Below are 18,393 nucleotides of genomic sequence, written 5' to 3' on the forward strand. Positions count from 1 at the left end.
ACATACATCTTTGGTCAATTGATTTTCTACAAGGGTGCCAGTACAATAAAATGGAGCAAGAATTTTATTTTAGTGTTTTGAACCAATGGTGCTCAAACAACTGGATAACTGCATGTAAAAGAATTAATTTGGACCCCAACCTCATACCATATACAAAAGTTAACTTTAAATTGATCAAAGATCTACATGTAAGAGCTAAAAGTATAAAACCCTTAGAAAAAAACATGGGTGTATATCTTTGTGAATTTTGATTAGGCAACAGTTTCTTACATACATATGACACCTAAAGCACAAACATCCAAAGTAAAAAATAGATAAATTGGACTCCATCAAAAATAAAAACTTTTGTATGTCTAAGGACACTATCACAAAAGTGAAAATATAATCCACACAATGGGGTGTGAAACTGCAAGTCATATATCTCATAAGAATATAATGTCCAGAACATATAAAGAAAACTTTTACAACTTAATAATAAAAAAGACAACCCAGTTCAAGTTGGGTGAAAGATTTTAATAGACATTTCTCTACAGAAAATTACCAATAAGTATATGAAAAGATGCTCAATGTCATTCGTCTCATTAGTCTCTAAGGAAATGCAAATCAAACCCCCAGTGAGATACCATTCACACCCAGTGGGCTATCTAGAATTAAAAAGAAAATAACAAGTATTGGTAAATCTATATATCTATATCTATACATCTATATCTATACCTATACCTATATCTATATCTATATCATCTATATCTATATATCTCTATATATCTGTCTATTATCTCTCTATCTCTATCTCTATCATCGAGAGACAGAGAGAGAGGCTCATTGTAAGAATTGGCTCACATGGTTGTGGAAACCAAGTTCTGCCACCTACAAGATGGAAAACAAAGAAAGCTGGTGGCATAATTCAGTTTGAATCCGAAGGCCTGAGAACTGAGGGGGCTACTGGTGTACGTACTGTCATCTGAAGGCCTGAGAACCAGGATGTCCAATGTCCAAGGGTAGAAGAAGAACGTTCCAATACAAGAAGAGAGAATTCCTCCTTCCTTTGCCTTTCTGTTCTATTCAGGCCCCCAACTTGTTGGATGATACCCGCCTACACTGGTGAGGACAGACCTTTATGCAGTGTGCCTAATCATCAGAGACATCCTCATAGATACACTTAGAAATAATGTTTTACCAGCAATTTGGGCCTCCCTTAACCCAGCCAAGATCACAGATAAAGTTAACTGTCACAGTAAGGATGTAGAGAAATTGGAGCCCTCATATGTTGCTGGTGGGAATATCCATGATACAACTGCTGTGGAAATGTTTTTTAGTTTTAGTTAACACTGATACAGAGTTACCATAGGACCCAGAAATTCTTCTCTTAGGTACATGTAAAAAAAATGGAAAACACGTTGACCCAAAAACTTGTGCACGAAAGTTCATAGCAGCATTTTTTATAATATCCAAAAACTTAAAACTGTCTGAACATTTATCAACTGATGAATGAATAAACAAAATGTGGTGTGTCTATACAATGGAATATTCAACAATAAAAGGAATGAAATACTGATACATGCCGCACCATGGATGAAACTTAAAAACATTATAGTAAGTGAAGGAAGCTAGTCCCAAAAGGAAACATATTGCATCATTCCACTCACATGAAATGTCCAGAATAGGCAAATCTATAGAGACAGAAAGTAGATTAGAGGTTTCCAAAAGCAGAGGAAAGGGGAGAGTGAGGAGTGACTGTTAACCGATACAGTGTTTCTTTTTGGGGTGATGAAAATATTCTGGAATTAGGTAGTGTACAACCTGTATCTATACTAAAAGCCAGTGAACTATAAACTCTAAAAGGGTGACTTGTATGATGTGAATTATATCTCCTTTTAAAAAATGGCTTTATTGGAAGATTCTTATTCACAGGATAGCTTTAAGTGAATAAAGAATATAAATCACATCTGTCAGGAGAACTTACCCTAGTTTCAAGGGTAGGGAGTGTGATTCTAGAACATGCAGCCCAGCTACACCTCTGTCACTGGAGGAAGGGGATGATGGGTTTTTGTAGATCGCTAGCAATCTCCATCACAGTGGCAAAGATGGAATTGGAACCTTAGGTCTTGGTGTTCTGGTCCAATTTCTTTTTTACCACACCATCTGTTTCTCCAAGGAGACTGATTCATAAGTGTAATCAGGCAAGCGGCTGAATATAGGCATATTTTTGAAACTAAAATAAGATTTGTCTGCTAACAGTGGGACTGAGTAACCTTGGAAATGACTAAGCATTTATCCTTTTAATATGTAAAGACTTCCCTCTTTAGGAAAGTCTGCATAAGCGTATAATTATGTGAAAAAATAGGTACAGTTTTTTAAAGGGAAAGAGGTAGTTCCAGAGATATTCCAGAGAGCAAGGATGGCACAACGTCCCTTTGAGAAGGTTAGTGGGCAGTGGCCTTCTGCATTTTTATGACCAAACATGTCATTCATTAGTTCTGACGAGCACCCACTGGTTTGGGTAAACCTGGATGCGTGTTATTGGCACGGTACCACCTGTCGTGGCATGTACCTCACCCTGTAGCGCCCGAGCATTCAGGCGGCTCAGTTATCCCCCTCACACTGAGTTCAAGTATGATAGACTACCAGTTAGAGCTTGTGCAGTGCTCGCTTCCTTTCCTTGCTACCAAGCAGTAGGAGTTCTGCTTGCATTTAAAAGATGTTTACATTTAAAAAATTTAAAGGATTATTACTATTTACTGATTAAGCCAGAAAGGGTAAATTATAACGAGGAACTTGTTGGAATAGATATACAGAAATAAATATATCTTGTAGGTACTTCTGAAAATTGGAATAGTTTGGAGACTGAAAACTCAAATGTTTGTAGGGAACAGGCAGGTAATTTAGAGTAAGATTATTGGGAATTGTGGCAAAATGGAGCATATTTAATGGTGAAAGACAGAAAGCTAGCATATTCTGACTGCATCCTGTGGTCATTTTGAGTTGGCACCGATGCCGCTCACTTTGTGACATACTTTCTTTAGAGCATATTTGCCTGTGTCACTGCTGTGGTCCCAGTGCTTTGGTTCCTGAATGAGAAGGGCATTTCTTCATCTGCTCACCGCTAACATTATCTCTTGCTTGGAAGATTTTAATAACTGTCTTGCTTACATCCACTCTGGCCCCCTGCAATCCAGTCTCCTTTTGGTAGTCAGAGTTGTCTTTTGGAAATGTAAATCTGGTCACTTCACCCATTAGCATGAAAGCTTTCTGTGACTTCCAGTTGCCTTTAGGTTGTACACCAAAACCTGGCCAGGTCTGCCACTTCCCTCTCACCAGCCTCTCTCCCATCACTCCCAGCTCTCTGGCTCCCACCACCTTGGCCTTATTGCAGTTCTTCACCTGTGCATCCTCTCATCACGTGTTGTCCTCTCTGGCTGGTGGAAAGGTTCTGTCTTCTCTCTTTTCCTCTTTCCTCTTTGAGGCCAATCCTCACCCCTCAGCTAGGCCCATTTCCCTACTGTCCAAACTCCTCACATTGCATTCCTCCCCTTCTTAGCACTTATTCCTGTTTAAAGTTTATATTTATTTGTGTGATTCTTTGATTAAGACCTATCTTAATCAAAGCCAGTAAGTTCCACGCAGGTGGGCTGTATCTTTTTTGCTGAGAGAGGAGCTTCCCATTCCAGCACGTACCACATACTATAGGTGCTTATTAAGTATTTATTGAATGACCATGCTTTCTTCTTGCTTTAGCCTCCACAGCTTTACAGGAGGGCATCTGGGCTTTGTCTTCGAGTGGCCATTACATGCATCCTTCTTTTTCTTTTTCTGTGAAAATCCAGGTCCTACTCCAAGGCTATCCTTTTGTCTGAGGAATCCTTGCAGCTCTGACCGTTTCTCCTTGGTGACTTCTAATGATCTCTCCTTCACGAGCCTCTCCTAACTACAACTCCAAGCGAAGAGCATGTGATACGCAGTGTCAGTAACAGCAGCAATGAAAGAGACTGGGTTTTCAATAATGATGACAGTTATTAAGGGTCGTGCATGACATTCTTTAGTGCCACTTAAACAAGAACTAAATTCACTTGTCTCATTGCTGCAATTCGCTATCTCTTCTGCTATAATGAGGAATTGCACTCATAAGAAATTTGACATGACCAAAAGTCGTGATATAAAAACAATTGCTTGACTAGAAAAAAGGAGTTAGGGATTGGACAGTATCAGACTCATAATGAAGTTATGTTGCATATAGAATTTGTTTCTACTAAAACTTTTTACAACACTGGCTCTGCACGTGTTAGTAAAACCCATCACAGCAAAAAACTTATATTTGTTTGACTACATATAGCATTTGCTCCGGAATAATAGTCTTCATTTTTCATCATGGCCCACACTAATCATTAGCAAAGAACCTTTTACACCATCCTGTTTCCTTGATCACCCATTGTTATAACATACCAAACAGCAAGCCCCCAGAGCAAACCAGCTCTTACAAAGCAAAACAGCTCCTTTCATACTAAGGGGCGACTTCCACATCTGTATAGTAATGGCATATATAATGCTAATCAAATTCCCTAATTTACCTAGTTTGCTTAAAAAAAAAAAAAAAAAGCAAACAAACCTGAAGCCTGTAATTTTCTCAGATTTGGACAGTCTACATTAAACAATAACACCTGTGTTATAATGGTTTCCCCGGAATCAGGTGATGCAAGCCCAGTGTGTCAAAACAGAAACTGAATTCTACCGCCGCAGTCGCAGCGAGATAGTGAACGGAGAAGGGCACACCATGGGGGCACTGTATTGGCAGTTGAATGACATCTGGCAGGCTCCTTCCTGGGCCTCTCTCGGTAAGTGTTTCAGCGTCTTTGTGTGTGGGACAGAAAGCAGTACCTGTGGGGAGAGGCACTGAGAAAACACAGGCCGGGAGAGGAGGTTCTCCAGCAGCTGCTCTATGAACCGCACCCCCGACCCACCATCACAGCCTTTCCAGGAGCCGTGGAGGCAGCCTCGTTATGAGTTCTGTGCTGTGCAAAGTCGTAGAAGCAGGCCAATGAAGGGGATAGAGTCATGCACGGAGACCTCCGCATGTGTCTTATAATTACTGCTTCAATTTAAGTTTAATTCAGAGGACATTCCAGGGCAAAAGGAGCCCTGGAATTTAAGTTTCCCTTCTGTTTAGGAGAGTTCAACCATGTGGACATGTTGGCCCCATAATGTCACTTTCTCTGACTCCCCTTTAAGTCTGTGAGGTCATCTGTAGTTTGCCCTCTTTATCTCTTGGGGGAAAGGTAGTAGAGTCAGAAATCCAAGTAGGAAGGGTTCTCAGCGGAACCAGTTCAGTTAGCAACACATGAAGTGACCAGCAGGGCACTAGCAGTGTGAACTATTTTATTTTGGGAAGTTAAAAACATTAAGGAGTAATAGTGAATCTTTGACCTTCACCAATGGTGGTTTGAAGCAAAGTTCCGTTCATAATATAAAGCAAAATTTGGGGTCAAAAATGAGGCAAGGCCATAAAAGTGAAAAGCCCATGTTGCTGGGTGAGGCTCTTAAACTCGCTGTGAATGCAAATCCCAAGTCCACTCACCACAGGCTTTGAGGGGTGCCAGGTGCTCTCTTGAGGAGAGTTGGAGTTTTGATCAAGTTTCTCTGGCCAAACTCTATCAACACCAACCAGGTAAAAGGGTATTGAATGAGAATCAGGGGCAGGCTGTGGGGAAATAGCCTTCTGGAACATGTAACACTGGACAAAGAGATGTTATTCAGAGATACTTGGACCCTGGTTTCTGTCTGTGGACAAAGTTGTGGACTTCTGAGGCTGAGTTTGGTTCAAGAAATGGGAGAGCCCAATTTTTGTAAATCTTCCCTTTAATGACTATATGCAGATTACTTGAATGAGAAGAGTCTGATGGGAGAGCAAAAATTTGGCTGTCTTCTAAACTCTAGCAAGACAATGCCTCCGTGGGACGGTCACCGTCTCCTTATACCTGTTAGACACAGTAGGTCCCAGGACGAAGCTGTGACAAGTTATGCTGTATCTGCTCCTGCTCTGGGAAGCCTCACAGCCTCTGTTTAATTCTGCTTAATTGGCCCAATAAATCTGGTGCTTATAGTGTGTGCAGGGAGGCTAGGGGAAGTATGTGTCACCTCTTATCATCTGAAATGGTGATAGTGTAAAGGGATCAATAGCTACTTGGAATCTGTAGATTCTTATATACTTTTTTTTTAAATAGTCTCATTTATAGTTGTAATTTTGCAAATGCAAAAATCCACTGGGCAGTTTATTTGGCTCGTAAACTCAAACGGCTACAGAGCTAATAATGGCAACGCTAGAAATCACATAGCATTTCAGCCTGTGATGCAGCGTGTGTTATGTGGGGATCTAGACTCTGTCACTGATTAGAGTGTGACAGATAACTAGGGTGTGTATCAGTGAGACCTTCTGCGTCAGTTGCTGTTCTCTTGCGTATTCTGTTTGTGGCCTTGATCTCTGGACCCACACCTCTGAAGACTTCCTCCTGTAACAGATATCACAGTGAGACTGTGTAAGTTACATCAGTTCTGAGCCACCTTCTATTTATGAGAAAACTTTCCAAATGTAAGTTCTAGTTCATTTTATAGATTGAAGAGGAAAGGCCTCTCCCACCCCTCTCCCCTTGTGGTTGTTGTTTTTAAGGGGAAATTCTAAGAGTTGGAATTGAAATGCTGAGAGTTGAAATTCTGAAAAACCTGAAGAAATTAGTTCTATCTGAACTTCAAAAACCACATGTCTCCATCTCAGCAGCTTGCACTGTGAGTTCTGCAATCAGTGTCTCTCTTGCGCTTGGAAGTTGTTTGGCAATGCATTGTTTTGTGGGGAATGCTCTCCTCTCTGAAATAGTCATGCTGAAATAGTTTTATAGTTTGTGGGTTTGGCCTACTAGATAATGCCAACAGGGCACAGAATTATATAGGTTCTTGACAGCTTCTCATTGTATTTGAGGAACTGTCATTGTCATCAGTTTGGATGTTCTCCAGCCTGAACTTGCCCACCATTTTAGTGATAGCGGTTGTTTTGTTTCCTTCGGAGGATTTGTGCCTTTGGGAAAATATTCACTCTTACGAATGAATATTTATTTGTAACAGGTGTTCACTACCAGTGCTACTGATTTCTTTCTTCATGTATACATAGTGAAAAGAAATATTGGTGCCTTGAGCTCTTGGGAACAGAATTTCATGTAAGAAAGTGCTAGCTGGGACTCAGGTCTGGGCCCAAACTACTACCTGTGGCATGTTTGACTTAATGCTCAAGACTTTGCTTCCTCATTTGAAAAGTGGGATGTTAATACCTGCCTCACCCAGATGTGGGGATATCAGGAGGTGTCCCAGCTGCTCAGAGCCCTTACCAAACGTGGGATTCTGCCCACATTCAGCCCCTAGAATCATGACAAATCATACACAACTGGGCCATGTGAGGGACGATTCTGACGGCTTGACGCTGACCATCTCCTAACTTTCCTGACCGTTTCTAGAATATGGAGGAAAGTGGAAAATGCTTCATTACTTTGCTCGGCATTTCTTCGCTCCGCTGTTGCCTGTGGGTTTTGAGAATCAAAGTGTGTTTTTCATCTACGGGGTGTCAGACCTTCGCTCGGACTGTAACGTGACTCTCACTGTAAGTTGCTTGGATTTTTTTTTCTCGCTTATGATAGAATTTTAGACGATTTCTTTAGTTATTTGGTTCTACTTATTTTGGGAAAAAGAAAAGAGAAATTAATTTGTATCACAATGTTTCTAGTGCCTGTAGCAGAACATGCAAGGGCTGTCCTTGGAGTCAGAATACCGGTATTCAGGGTAAATCTCGGCCGTTTATTCTGTGACCTTAAGCCTAGGGTCTCGGTGATTCAGTTTCCTCATCTGTAAAATGATACCAGCCATTCTTCTTAAAGGATTTCTATGGGTAGTGAATAAAATAATTCAATGAAAACAAATTATAAACTGTAAAATGTCACTTAAATGTAAGGTTATTTATTATCATGAAAAGCTGGAAATAGCCTAAACTTAATTTAAAAAAATGTTAGAAGTCGTATGTTAAAGTGGAAATCAGTAAAATTATTCAGAATGTTTATGTAATAAAACAAAATTGTATTGAAAACGATGCTAGGGAAGGATAGAAACTCAAAGAAGTCTTGGGTGGCTACAGTTTGGAGGACATTGAGAATAGGTTGTGTTTATGGAATAATTACAATGCATCAGGTACTGTGTCATCCTTAGTTTATTTTATTTAGTTCTCACAACAAGCCTGTGAAGATAGTGCTGTTATTATTCTCATGTTACATATGAAGAAATGGAGACTTTGAGAAGCTGAGTAACTTGCTTTTTTACATAACTAGTACTTGCTTGGGCTGAGGTTAAACCCAGGTTTTATAGTCTCTTAATCAGTCCTGCTATTCTGATGTTCATCAAGTATTATTACTATTATTCTCTCTCTCTCTTTCTCTCTCTCAAAAAAAAAAAAGTAGTAACCAAGAATATTTGTTTTTCTTCTGTCTTGTTTCTTGGCAGGTGAGAGTCCACACATGGCATTCCCTGGAGCCTTTGTGCTCTCGTGCCACGAAGCATTTCGTGATGAAAGCTGGGGAGGCCGTTCTCCTCTATCAGGAGCCGGTGCCTGAACTGCTGAGGAGATGTGGGAATTGTACTCGGCAAAGCTGTGTGGTTTCCTTTTACCTGTCAACCGACAGCAAACTGTTGAGCTCAGCCAACTATCACTTCCTGTCCTCACTGAAGGAGGCCGTAGGGCTTCAAAAGGCACATATCACTGTACGTTCCAGTCGGCTGGGGTCACGGTGGCCTTGTGGAACTGTCCTGCTTCTGGGCAGGCATATGGCATCCTACTTTTTGCAAAGTTTCTCCTTGGAATTGAGTTTATTCAAGGCCTGGGGAATTTTGCCCCCTGCCCACTGCAAGCAATGACCAAATGAGGTTTATTTCTAGTTCAGCGTTTGTCAAATTTTTTGGTTCCTGCTACCCCTGCTGTCCCCTCACCCCTGCCTTGTGGGGCTGGTGCAGGGGATGGAGGGTCAGCAAAGTCATCGCCATTGATGTCCTGCCACTAGGTTCCGGGTGGCAGAGTCCCTTCTGGCCTCCGCCTTGGCGCAGCAGTAACTGAGGCGTCCCTGGCAGCCTTGAGGGCCGGTGGGGCCAGCCGTGTAGATTGCGTGCCTGGGACTGCTTTAGGGTCTTCAGCACAACAGCTGGGCGGCTGTTTTGGGAATGTGACATCTAGCCTCAAGCCTCAATCTCTGACCCTCTGACAGCTGCCTAACACACCTAAGTTTCTTTTCTGCTTCTACCAAAGTAGGTTTCCTTGTTTATAACTCAGAACCTGGAATGGTGATTCTACAAGTGTGTAAGGCTAAAATTATGTATAGTAAGAATTTCCCTTTGAAATTCTTTATGTCACACATACTGTGTAAAGTTAGACCTATGGTGTGGCATGTGTGCATGTTGAGGAGCCATGTTTCATGACAAACGCAGAGCTTTAACAGCAGGGCCACACTCAGTTCATACTCACACTGCGAGGTTTACAACCCCCCACCCTTAGGGTGCAGCTCGGCCTCACTCTGGGCATATGCTGCTCAGCTAATTAATGACAAGATTTAAACCGCGCTCTCCTTTGCTGATATTGTGTGGGGTTCTCACGTGTTAAAAGTGCTCATAATGTGACTTTGTGGTATTATGCGATGAAAGAGAGAAAGTTCTAATGCTAGAGCTTTTGTAAATGCCTGGCAGGTTGCTGTCTAGACTGCTGGATCTTTTCAGAGAACTACAAGGTGTGCTCCGTGGTTATGCCCTGCAGCTGGCTCCAGATACTCGTATATCCTGAGAAAGTCATTAGACGGCCCACAGTTCTGCAAAAAGGTTCCTCTCTTGATGCTATCCTGAGAAAAACATAAAAGATATAAAGCTTTGGGCTTCTTGTGAAATATTCTCTTTAATAGCAGGAGACTACGTATTTCTATCGTTGGTTTGAGGTTACAATTTGGTAATTTCCCACAGCCATGAAAAAATTTCCATGTATTTTTTAGTATCTGACACAGTCTATGGAATATATGACTTGGGCAGTTGCAGAACCAGTGTTGTAGGAAATGCATTCCTTGTTAGGCGTACATAAACATTCTGACAGGCTTTGTTATGTAGAACAGAGAGCTCTTCCCTCATGCTTCATTTCTTTTCTCCTTTTCTTTCAGGCCATCATCTCTCAGCAAGAGGACACATTTGTTTTTGATCTGGAAACCTCAGCTATCGCTCCCTTTGTTTGGTTGGATGTAGGGAACGTCCCAGGGAGATTCAGTGACAATGGTTTCCTCATGACTGAGAAAACGCGGACTATATTCTTTTACCCTTGGAAGCCCACCAGCAAGAGTGAATTGGAGCAATCTTTTCGTGTGACTTCCCTGACCGATATTTACTGAGGGAATCTAGGTTATGCTTGCAGTGGACACTGGAATAAAGCATTTCTAAGGCACCGGGTGGAGCTGAAGACAGCCAGAGACAAGCTAAAGAAGCTGGGGCTGTGGCTGCGTGCTGCCGCACACCTGATTCATCGCTCCATGAAGAGTGTGTGCAGCATTTTTTCAGGGACGGCTGTTTCCTCAGGGGATGTCCCCCAACACGCCTGTGCCCAGGTGTTCTGTAGTCTGTGCCAGGACTGTGTTTTTAGCCTTTCCCCTCACAGCTTTAGCACCACAAGAACCAGTTATATAACCCAACCGCCTCTCCCTACCCAGAAAAGGAAGCCCACACAGGTAGCCCACACAGGTAGGAACATGACCATGGGGCTTCTGATTTGGCTCAATCAAATGAGCTTTCCAATTCAAAGGAATAAGATTTAGACTTATTGACCCTGAAAGCAAAGTGGCATTCCCTTTATCTTGGGGTTAAAATCATTTTGCTTATATTGATTATGTAAGAAGTTATAACATTATTTTGTTATGTATTATCATGTTTTAAAGTTACATTGATAGAAACTGAATGGGGCAAAATGTTAATAAGTACCAATCTGGATAAATGTGTGTGGGATTTTTTTTTTTTTTTGACTGCTTTTGCAACTTTCTGTAAGTTTGAAACCATATCAAAAATTAAAATTTGTACAAATTGCATTGACAACTTGATATTTCATCTGTGGCTTATTTAATCATTTCATAAACATTCCCTTGTGCCCAATACTGTGGTCGGCATTAATTTCCATTTAGCTCTTGCCAAGTTTATAGTCTACTTGATACACTGGGAGAGTCTGAAGAATCTAGACTAAGATATTTGAGGGGTTTTCTCTGGGAAGAATCATGAAATTTGTTACAGAATTGACCAGCAGTGAGAGTTTGCCTTTAAAATCAAGACTTATTAGATAATTGTTTTGGTTTTAAAACTGAGACATTTTAGGCATACTTCAGTGACTAAAAAGAAAAGAAATAAGACAATCCAGGCCTCTTCTTCTAAGAGTTTCTAAGTATCGAAGAGTTTCCTCATTTTATGTGTTATTTGTGTGTGTGTGTGTGTGTGTGTGTGTGTGCGTGTGTATGCGCCTTATGAGGGTCTGGGACTTAGGGATGTAACTCAGAAGACTCTTACTTGATAAATATATCATTTTCTTGTCTCTGTTGAAAATCCTGTTTTATCAAACTGTTGCTGGGGGACAGGAGGATACTCTTCTCCTTAAAACTAGAGAATATTCTATGCCAGGTGCCCTGTGAGGCGGGCTTTGAAATTGTTGGGTCAGAATTTACATCCCAATTCTGCCTTACGAGCTCTATAACCTTGATCAGGTCATTTAACTTCTATGTTCAGTTTTCTTGTGGTAAAATGGGAATAATTACGCTTGCCTTGTAAGTCGATTTTGAAGAATAAATAGAACATTTAGCTGAAGGGCTCAGCCCAGTGCTGGCACTTAGTATGGCTCTGTACATGGAAGCACCATCCCGGGGTGTGTCCTTGCCCTAGACACGGCAAGGTTTTCAGCCACACTGACTTGAATCAGAATCCAAGTTCTGAGATTTATTGGCTGTGTAACGTTAGGCAACCACTTGACCTTCTGGGCTTTAGTTTTCTTATCTGTAAAATGGAGACAGTGATCTCTAACCTTCAAAGGTAGTTGTGAGGACTAAACAAATAGAGTCTGGAACAAAATAAAGGCTAAGTAAATGGTGGTTATATTTTTTTAACATCATAATCATTATCACCCAATTAGTACATGAAACAATAGTAAAAATGAGGCAAATAAAAGCAATGTTTTTTGAAAAATTTTTAAGGGGAAAAAGATATCAGAAAAGAATGGCTATATAAGGGAAAAATAATGAATGGACATACATATATGCTGATGACAACTTGTAAAAGGAGAGAGATGTGCTGGAAACACATTATTTCTGTAAGAGAATACTAACATCCAGAACATTCTCCCACAGTTCATGTGTCGTGCTGCAGTTAGTCATTTATAACATTTTATTAGACTTATTTTGTTGCATTTGTTGGAGTAGAGTCTGATGTACTTACTCTTGGCTTTGGATTTCTGAGAAGGCTTTTCTGTTAGTAGTTATGCAAACGTTAATAGGAAGAATGGAAGGACCGGTACCTGGTCCCTTTGCTGTCCTGATTACAAAGCACATTCCACAGAGAGTGAAATGAAGAGAGGTCAGTTGACAGGATTACATCTTCCCATTTTAGAACGAAGAAACAATAAAAATGGTAATTTTCTCATTCACATTCACTAGAACTCTTCTTATTTTTTCTCTCACTTGACTTTTCACTGCAAGAGGTGTTCAAACCATGGGGAGTCACTTGGAAAATAAATAGGAAGGTTTTGTCCTCTGTTGGAATGAAAGTGAACTAGAGTGCAGGAGTATTAAAGATATGTTTCCCAAGCGTTCCTAAAGTAACAGAAAGAATATTCTCTTGGGCTACTTCTGGCTCTCAGATATGAAACTTATTCCCCAACTTGGTAAGATTTAGGGAGAAAAACAAGTAAGCATTGTGCATGTGGGAAATCCAAAACATTTCAACATCTTTGAAGAGTCTACCTTGACTGTGAATGCAGTCTTATCAATTCAGTAAGTGCATAAAATGAGAAGGGTTATGCAGAAAAGGTATTCAGTAAATTTCCAAGTTGGGGGGGCGGAATTCTTGTTTTCTAATTGACTTATCAGAGGGAATGAACCAGATGAAGTTGTACAAAACCCTAAGTCACAAACAAAACCAGTGTTCAGACACATTTATATTCTGACTCTAAAGACAGTTTAACTTAAGAATTTATTCATTCATTTACCAAGCAGTTATTGAGGGCCACTCTGAGCAGGCACTGTCCTTGTCACTGGGGGTATTGCAATGAAAAAAGGCAGATGAGTCGCTGTTCTCATGGACTGTCTACTGTAGAGGGAGACGGACAATAAGCAAGTAAACAAGGCCATTTCAGCTGGTGACAAGTCCTGTAAGGGTAATGTGACAGTGATGGGGGAACAATGTTAGATAAGACCATCATATTCAACACTTTGGAAAAGTTCTTTTTGAAAGTTTATGATAAAAAAATAAGTGAAAACTTTTTTCAGTTGAGAAAGGAATCCTAAAAGACGTTCAGTGTAATTACTACATATGGAAGGAAAAACACGAGTCAGCTAGTCAGCTAGACTGGGATCTGAGCTTGTGGTCCATGAACAGAGGGTGGTAATCCGTAAAGACAACTTGAGGTCCTTGAACAGGGGCCAGTGGATGGGCTTTGCAGAAGTAAGGGTGTTGTATCACTATGTCATGTTTTATAATTACCTCTCTTTATCTCTGTAGACATGGGTTACTGAATCCTGCCATGAAAGAAACATTTGTGACAGTAATGCAGCTTAACCCATTAGGTCGCGTCTCGGGCTTTACCAGGATTTGTTGAGCTCCAACCTCTGCCACATTATGCTCTGCACTGTGTAAGTACAAAGGATGACACTAACACCAAGGGACCTAGAATGCCTGGGAAATGGATGTCAGGATCGTTGAAATTTCTGGTGGAGAGCTAGTACTCATCCTGCCTCATAATGTATATGGGAGTAACCCTCTTTTCTTATTCTGTTATTGTTACTTACTATGGCTTTTGAACAATGCACTGGATCCTGGGAGACAATTCACATATTCCCAGTAGTTGGAGCAGACATGATTGCCTGGCCACCCTACAGCCATATTCCCCTTCTCTCTGTTAACAGAGCTGGCTAGGCGTCCTGCCCCAGGGACTGAGTCAATACTGGTTCTACTAATTCTATTCTCCTTTGCCAGTTATTGGTCTAGGCTTCGGCATGTGACCAAATTCTGGCAAATGAAGCATAAGTTGAAACTTAATGTGGGATATTGGTGGCAGGTTTTCCTGCCTGATGAGAAAGAGACCTGAGGATGAAGCCACTTCCCTGCACTTGGATGCTGCAGGGGCGTCTCCAGGGAGGAAGGCTTTGGAGGCCCGACTTCAGGAGTCTGAAGGAGAACACTGCTCTTTTATCATGGGAACCCAGCAAAGTAGGGTGATTGGCATGCTTCCCTTTCCACATTGTTGGTACTTGAACTAAAAGCTTTTTTACCTAGTTAACCTTGCAATTACAATGAACTAGATTTTACCTTGTCAAAGATCCAGATCGTGTGTGTGTGTGTGTGTGTGTGTGTGTGTGTGTGTACATATGTAATGCAGTGACCACAGGCTCATGCTTTGATAGTGAACCTCCAATATGCAAGTTTGGCTCCAACATGTACTGAACTTGGACAAATCACTCAACCTCTAAGTTTCAGTTTCCTCAGATGGGGTTAATCGTAATTACTATCTAATAGCGTTGTGAGGATTAAATAAGATAAAAGATGTACAAGGCCTTGGATAGGTAAATGAGGAGTAAATGCTGGCTTATGCTTATTATCCCTCACAGGGTAAGGTTGGCTGTGGCGGGAATGATCAGGCCTAGGCGTCTTACATTTGCCTTGCCAACTTGAGTTGAAGGAGAAAAAGTCAGGCAGACAGCTGAAGTTTCCAGATCCCTTTCCTTGTAAGCCTCTTTCCAATTTTATTCAAGCAAAAAGTTGAGTAGCAAGAAGCATGCCAGCTCTTGAGTGATTGTGCAAAGTTCTGCTTCTTCCAGCAGAGGCCTCTTGTGCACAGGAAATGAGGCTGCTGGCAGGTGGAAGGGAGTGGGCACTGGTTCCAGGAGCTTCCCCAGAATAATACTACAGAAGAGATTGCAGGGCCTCCATCTCCCTCTCCACCGTTTTTCTGGGCTTCAGAGAGCTGGGTGTCAGTGCGCTGGAATTCAAGAGTCTTTCTTGAAAGAAAAAGAAAGGGAGGAATGGAGGAGAAAGGGGCGGGGGAGAAAGAGAGAGACAGAGAGAGAGAGAGAGAGAGGGAGGGAGGGAGGGAGGGAGGGAGGGAGGGAGAGAGAGAAAGGGAGGAAGGGAGAGAAAGGGAGAGAGAACAAGAAAGAGAGGAGGAAAAGGAGGGGGAAGAGGAGAGAAGAAGGGGGGAGGGAGGGAGGAGGGGAACAGCTCTGCTCCTGGAGCTCTGATCCCCCCACCTCAGGCTCCCGGGCTGAGAGACACACGGCACAGTCTGCTGCTCACAAGGGTCAGACGTGCACAGCTACATTTTCTGCTCGCTGCCTTTTGTTTTCTTCATCTCCTTCCACTGTTGCTACCTTGATGAAAGGGTAGCATATGAATAATTTTTAATCCTCATTTAATTACTATAGCTCTATGAAAACTTGGCGCAAAGCCTCTGGAATAGATTGATGGGGGAGAAGTCAGATGAGCTCTTCAAAGGCACAGGAACAGAGAGCAAATGGCTGAGACTGAGTCAAGGCGTGATTTGAAGAAAGGAGGGAGTGATGGAGGCGTCTTCCCTGGCCCAAAAGGGCCTTTCTCTCTAAGGGGGTGGGCATGGGGCAGTGTGGATGACTCGCTCCCCACACATTCTTTCCTGAAGCTTTAAAGCTGGAGTCTATGCCTTTCAGACCGAAATAGTCCCTCGCCCATATGTTGTGTGCATATGCTGATTATCGTTCAAGATGTGCTTTTGGTGAAGCAGAAAGACATTCAGGGCCAAATGGTGGCTGTGACCTTCCCAGATCAGCACTGGGAAGGAGAAGACAGCAGGACTGCTTTGACATCAGGCTGAGGTACCCACTTCTCCGTGAGCCTTCAAGTACCTCCTGAGCACATCCGTCCCCACCTGGAGGGAGGGAGCATTCCCGCCATGCTGTGGTCCCAGGCAGTGACAGGAGAGGGGCAGGGGTGAGACATAGGAAGGAGACAGGAGTGGTTCTGTGCGTGGGCTCTGCTTCTGTGTGGGGACATGCCCCAGGAGCTGCTGGGGGGTCTTCCCAGGACAGTGATTTCTGGTTCTCTGGCCTCTGGTTAGGTCGGCCACTGAGAGCAGGGCTCTGCATGGACACTCGGGGAGCAGGTGGGACGCCCTGGCTTGAATCACTTGGGGGAAAGGGAGTGACATGAGGAAATGGCAGAACCAGGCAGAGGATGGAGAAAAAAGCTGCTGAGAGCCTCACAGCTAAAGGAGGAGAGTAGGGCCAGAAGGCTGCTCTCATGGCTGCTCCCTGGATCAACGTTTGCAGGGACTAGTGCCCAGTGCCATGTGTATTGCCAACCCTGCCTCCAACCACCCGCTGAGCCCATTTGTTGATGGGACGCAGACTTCTTGCTTCTGTGCCAGCCTTCAGAGCCTGCACTGGGCCTGCTGCACTGTCCCTGTCCTGGACATGTCTATGTGACTGTCCCCTGCTCCCTCCGGAGCAGCCATGCACTCTGTGACCAGCTGCAGAGCGAGGCCCAGGGGCTCAGGGTGAGCACCGAAGGCTGAGTCCAGCCCTCACTCTTCACACTAGACCAGCAACCTCAGCAACATCGGCATCTTTGTCATTGTGTAGAAAATGGCGGGTGTTAACCTCCTCCGATTACCTCTCAGATTGTTATGAGAATATTTGACAGTATTTTGTAAATGAAAACATTCACGTCTAAAGGTTTTGTTTTTCCAAAACAGATTTTCCCCCCCAAAATTAGAAAATAAAATTTATTTTAGAAGCAAAAAGGAATATTTGGACAAAGTGATAAACAGGTGTTCTACAAAAGAAAAAAAATCCACGGCATGAAATTTCTCATTTAAATTTTTCCAGCAAAGATAAGTTGTGGACTCTTGCCCTATGAAAGGGTAGGGGAACAGTAAAACAGTTTTGAAATGAAAATCTCTTTCTTTTTGCCAGAGAATAGACCTAGCAACCTGGTTGTCTGATATCCAGCATCAACTCATCACTGGTTCTGACCTGACACGTGCCCATCCATCGTATGTCTCCAGGTTTCATCTCACCATCTTCAGCATGAACTGTGCTTCCTGGGAGAAGAGGTTTGTAGAGTTTGTTTCATCTGCTATTCTTCTGGTCTGAAGAGAATATTATTTTTCCAAGAACCAACTTCTGTTCCTTTCCCGTTCATCTGAGAATTGGGAATCAAGGTCCTACCAGTTCTCCGCAGATCACGAGAAAGATGAACTTACTTGTTCCCTCTCCTTTGGGCGGGATTCTAAGGGCCACGGCCCCTGGCAGACCCTTAACCTTGATATCAACCAGCCCACGGCCTCTCAGAGTCTGGAGAGCAGGAGTCCTCCTTGTTGCGAGGGCAAGACTTTGCTGCTGTTACTCTGTCCCATCCTATCTGACCTAACACCCTTGATCATCTCTGCTCTGAGGATTTCCTTAAGAGAAAATGTGACTTTGTCCTTTGCTTTTGACAATGGCCATTTCTCATGATTGCAGGTGACTCTCAGAGTAAGTGAGTGAGTGCATACAAGTTGGAACTAGAAAAAACCTTCACATTCAGCCTCCATCAGCCAGGTAAGAATTTTTGATTTGTGTCAAAGATTGGAACCTCTTCACCAAAATCCACCCCCGTCCTAATATCCGGAACAAAAGTAGATCGCCCCTATAGCCTCCTGCTCTTAATGCGCCCACAGGACTGAAGTTTTTCTCCAGGGAAATGTGAGAGGAAGTGACCGATTCAACACTCCTACCGTCCTTCTCTATGCCTTTGCCCTTCCAGCTGACTGGGACCGTCACCCCCAGAAAGACCTTGGGAGCTAAGGGTTGGAGGAAGACTGACTGTTGGCCTGGATCCCTTCATGACAAAGTGAAGACAGACACCCTACCCACCTTGCCCCCTCCTACAAGTGTGGTTTATTAAAACATGTTACCAGAGTCAGCAGATCCTGAAGTTAAATGCTTTCTGTGTGCCTCAGTTTCCTCATCTGTGAAATAGGGACAAAATTCTTACTTCACAGGGTTTTTGGGCAAGTAATATGAGATGATGAATGATGGCCACTCATTGTAGTGAATGGCATTAACTGACACTGAAGAAATTTTGATT

General features: G+C 42.6%; 1 protein-coding gene across 2 annotated transcripts in view; it reads left to right on the forward strand.

The window, feature by feature from the left end:
* Nucleotides 1–11,133, forward strand: part of MANBA (mannosidase beta) — a 78,785-nt gene extending 67,652 nt beyond the window's left edge. For both annotated transcript variants that reach the window (XM_019738927.2, XM_019738926.2), the window contains 4 exons: nt 4,685–4,829; nt 7,494–7,636; nt 8,527–8,784; nt 10,215–11,133. In XM_019738927.2, coding sequence (XP_019594486.2) covers nt 4,685–4,829; nt 7,494–7,636; nt 8,527–8,784; nt 10,215–10,439 — 771 coding nt within the window. In that variant the 3' untranslated portion in view covers nt 10,440–11,133. The remainder of the gene's footprint in view (nt 1–4,684; nt 4,830–7,493; nt 7,637–8,526; nt 8,785–10,214) is intronic.
* The last annotated feature ends 7,260 nt before the right edge of the window (nt 11,134–18,393 follow it).

Source organism: Rhinolophus sinicus, linkage group LG02, assembly GCF_036562045.2.
Source record: "Rhinolophus sinicus isolate RSC01 linkage group LG02, ASM3656204v1, whole genome shotgun sequence".
NCBI lineage: Eukaryota > Metazoa > Chordata > Mammalia > Chiroptera > Rhinolophidae > Rhinolophus > Rhinolophus sinicus.